Genomic DNA, 4,829 nt, shown 5'->3' on the forward strand with positions numbered 1-4,829 from the left:
TACTTTATTGTTATAGGTAAGTAGTCGGTACACCGATGCTGATGTCTTGTACTTTATTGTTATAGGTAAGTAGTTCGGTACACCGATGCTGATGTCTTGTACTTTATTGTTATAGGTAAGTAGTTCGGTACACCGATGCTAATGTCTTGTACTTTATTGTTATAGGTAATTAGTTCGGTACACCGATGCTAATGTCTTGTACTTTATTGTTATAGGTAAGTAGTTCAGTACACCGATGCTGATGTCTTGTACTTTATTGTTATAGGTAAGTAGTTCGGTACACCGATGCTAATGTCTTGTTCTTTATTTTACAAAGTGGATTGAATTCTCAACACGTGGGGATGTTTTACTGTTAGTGATGATATTATCTAGCTAAAATGCGAATCTCTGCACTTAGCTGTGGGACGAAGAGGGTAGCCACGCCTTTACTGTAAGTACTTAGTAATAATAGTGTTGCTGCTTTAAATAAATACTGCGTTACTATATCTTATATAAATTTGAGTTAATGGAGATTTGTTTAATATTCAATATTCTTAGTATATCAGATAAACTATTTTTCTTAAGGTTGAGCAGCTTACAATGGAATTCTTAAAGAAATATCTGGACCTGACCTCATATTATCAAGTTTTCTGTAAGTTAATGAGACCTCTTTATGCAGTATTGAAATAGAGTTACCAAAAAATATAGAAAATAATGAAAGTCGGTGCCATCTTCCGACGAGTACTGACGCCCTTATTTAGAAGTATAGCAAAAACAATGGCAGTGTTATTTAACTTACATAGTAGTTTCCAGTCTTTTAAGAAAAACTTCGAAGTTTCTTGAAATTTTTCAACATTTTTTAGTAAACCTAGATGTATGAAACTGTTCTGCAGAGAACCTTCACACTAGCTGTTACATCCTCTCTGAATATCGTATATTTCGAAGAGAAGAAATAAAAAAAAACATCAAAGACGTATTACGAATTTTATAATTTGACCAGTCTACAAAATTCTTTATCGAATCGGTGTCAAGTTTTAATGATGTTTACGTGCACCAAGATAAGCAACAGCACTGACACATCTTATCTCTGCACATTAAAGGTGAGATACGCGAGTCTAAGCTTTATTATTTTGATGCTCTTGCATATAAATCTATGACTAATTTTCTTTTTCCTTTAAGATAGTACCCACTGGCTTAGCGACAAGACTGAATGATTGTAATACTAAAACCTGGTTCCAATGCTTGCAGATAGCTAGTGTGTAGCTTTGCGCTTAACTACAAAGAAATAAACAAATCTCTAGCCTCAGTTTTTGTTGTTAGGAGCACTAACCAAACATCTCAATATCTTCTTAAGGAAATGAAACGATATTGTCATCCATGAAATATTAAATATTTCGGAAATAACATTTTTAATGCGTTGAATGTTTCGAGTTTGGAAGTGCCAAAATTAAACCAAACTTACAAAGTTATCATTTCTAAAATTAAATTGTCTGAAGTAGGGACAACAAATTCAATTACTTTGAAATGTGTATTTGGATATAATCAGGGCTAAAAATACAAATATAGAATCGAATTCTAAAAACCAAATACTTCAAAGCTAGTTTGTTTTTGATTCTTTACACCTCACAAATTCAACAAATTTGAGAAACATTATTCTCGAAATAAAACATGTACGTTGTAAACTTATTCATCTAGTACATTCCGCTTGCAGATGTCAGATAAACACTTTCATTTAAATATTTATGGAGTTAAGTTAAGAACAACACAATTCAATTTTATAGATATGGACACATTTTTCAGAGTTGACTATTGTACAACAAAAACTCATAATTAAGAAGTTCTGATCAAAATTAAAAATTAGCTTAATAAAGTAAATCACGTGTAAAAACAAACAAACAAAAACTAACGAGAAATATCATAAAAAACTAAAATCTGTAATGGTTAGAATACATTTAAACAACTTTTGGGAGCTATCACATAAAAACCGAGAAACACCATAATTTACTACATAAAAAAACTAAAGCCTGAAATCGTTAGAATACACTGAATTATCTCTTGTGAAGTATCGCAAAAATATTTCACGTGGTTCGGCTAGCAAAGAAAATTGGATATGTCATTTCTTGTGTGGCCTACTGATTAGCATGCTTGGCTGTGAATCTGAGGGTCCATGGTTCGCGTTCCATTTCACACAAACACGCTCCGCACTTTCAAATAGTAGGAGAGTTGTAAGAGTAACGATGAAATTCTACTGTATGGTTATAGTAGCCTAAGTTACGGACCGCTAGGACAGAATAGTCCTTGTTTAGCTTTGCGAGCATTTCCGAAACAAACCAATATTATTTATGTTTGACAATATCTGGGAAATGAAAGCAGTCAACAGCTGGATCACCCCCCCCCCACCTTCCTTCCTTCTTCAGAAAGTCACTTATATTTATGTTCTGGAGACGTCTGTACTTCAGTTCAAAGGTTTGTATATATATAACGATGCCTACATTTTCAACACTTAGTAAAACAAGGTCACGCGAAGAACTCAAATTTTAGTATCTCGCAGAGTGAACCGTTTAACATACACGAAATATCAAACTTTAGTACATTGCTAGAATACGCCACAGTTAAACGTTGTCAAGATCATTTTTTATTCCTGAGACTATCCTGACAAAATATTGGCTGTTGAAGTAGGTAGCAATTGTTCAAGAAATGCCCCAACCTTTGTTGCAGTGTCATTCTTCAGTCGAAGATTTACTATCGGGCGAGAGTTTATGGATGAGCGTGGTGGCTAAGAACCCGATATTTATAAAATAAAAGTAACTAAAATTAGCAAATTATCGTGATGGTAAGTACAGAGAATTGCCAGTATAAGTATTACAAAATCACTCAAGAAAATCATAAAATAACACAACTGTTTGGGACAACATGGGACCTATTTGTCCATCTCGGCTGTTCCATCCTCTAAACTAAATTAAAACTATTAATAACTAAATTTAAAGAAATCTTAAACCAGCCCTTATCATTCATATACTTGTCAAGCTTTCTCTTAAACTCACTTAAATTTGCTGTCTCCATAACATCCGAAGGCAACCCATTCCAAAAAATGTTAGAAAAATAAAACTGTCTTAGCTGAAGGTGACTCCTACCCTGCCAAAATCTATACTTGTGTCCCAAAGTCCAAATATTCTCATTGTTCAGTATCAAAAAGATGTCCGTTAAACTTCAAATCTGTTCTCTATCTCTATCTGTTCTCTCAAATCTGTATATTCGATTTGTATATATATTTCTTTTGTAGTTACAAATATTGTGTGTTTGTTTTGTGCCTCTAGATTACTGATGGTGGAATTATGACGATTCCGAAACGTCTAATAAATTCTTCCTGTTATTACGTTCGTGTTTTGTTTTATCATTAAGTTAGATTTTCGTCACTGTTTCAATATTCTAGAGGTCCCTAACATTCATAAGATAATTTGTTCAGTACAAGAAGTTTCTTAAACAAGGTTTTATATATAAGTTACCTTGTTTACTGTTGAAATATTCTAGAGGTCCTTAACGTTCACCATAAAGTAAAGTAATTTGTTCAGTACAAGAAGTTTCTTAAACAAGGTTTTATATATAAGTTACCTTGTTTAGTGTTGAAATATTCTAGAGGTCCTTAACGTTCACCATAAAGTAAAGTAATTTGTTCAGTACAAGAAGTTTCTTAAACAAGGTTTTATATATAAGTAACCCTGTTTACTGTTGAAATATTCTAGAGGTCCTTAACGTTCGCCATAAAGTAAAGTAATTTGTTCAGTACAAGAAGTTTCTTAAACAAGGTTTTATATATAAGTTACCTTGTTTACTGTTGAAATATTCGAGAGGTCCTTAACGTTCACCATAAAGTAAAGTAATTTGTTCAGTACAAGAAGTTTCTTAATAAGGTTTTATTTGTAAATTACTATTTACAATGTTGGGATATTTTATAAATTCCTGACAATTATACGTTTGGTATGAATTTCGCAAGAGGGCTATCTTCGCTAGCCATCCCTAATTTAGCAGTGAAAGACTAGAGGGAAGGCAGCTAGTTATTACAATCCACCGCCAACTCTTGGGTCACTCTTTTACCAACGAATAGTGGGATTGACCGTCACTTTATAAGACTCACACGGCTGAAAGGGCTCGCCTGTTTAGTGGAACGAGGATTCGAACCCACGACCCTCAGATTGCGTGTCAAGCACGCTAACCACTTTAATTTAATGTCTACATGAATATTTTTGAAGAATCTCATATTTACAAATTACGTTTTTTCTTTATTGGAATATTCTGAAGCTTCTTGGTATTTGGAAAGTAATATAATCACATTTGATGTTTTCTGGAAAATAAAAACGTTTACTAAATAAATATATTTTATTTAAACTGATATGACCATTGCTGGAGTATTCTGGGATTTAGTAATTTATCTAAAATTATGTACTTTTGAAATGTTCTGTAACTGCCCTTTAAAACTTCATTGAAAGCTCATTATTGAAATGTTATAGGGGTACCTAACCTTTAAACTTTATTCTAGCATATTCTAGGCTTATCTAACTGTTTGAAAATCGCTATTGCATATTCTAGAAGTACTTGGCATTTGAAAGCTCACTACTGGAATGATATAGGTAAAGTTCAACTTTTGAAAAATATTTCTGATCAAAAGTAACCAAAGTATATGGATAAGAAATAAAATATTAGGTCGTCAAGAAATGAATGTCGCATTTTGGAACACTCTCATCAACCAAAAAAACGTACATCACGTATAATAGTTAAACGAACCGCCTAAACGTCACGTTAGTGTAGCCTATACAATGTGTAAAGTTTAGTATACCCTAATCCCTTATAGT

The 4,829-nt window shown here is 32.8% G+C and overlaps 1 protein-coding gene across 2 annotated transcripts in view; it reads left to right on the plus strand.

The window, feature by feature from the left end:
• The window catches only part of LOC111087430, a 14,054-nt gene that overhangs the window by 2,374 nt on the left and 6,851 nt on the right, over window positions 1-4,829 (plus strand). For both annotated transcript variants that reach the window (XM_022394032.1, XM_022394033.1), the window contains exon 2: window positions 317-430. In XM_022394032.1, the coding sequence (XP_022249740.1) occupies window positions 378-430 (53 nt within the window). In that variant the 5' untranslated portion in view covers window positions 317-377. The remainder of the gene's footprint in view (window positions 1-316; window positions 431-4,829) is intronic.

This window comes from Limulus polyphemus, unplaced genomic scaffold, assembly GCF_000517525.1.
Source record: "Limulus polyphemus unplaced genomic scaffold, Limulus_polyphemus-2.1.2 Scaffold2144, whole genome shotgun sequence".
Classification (NCBI taxonomy): Eukaryota; Metazoa; Arthropoda; class Merostomata; order Xiphosura; family Limulidae; genus Limulus; species Limulus polyphemus.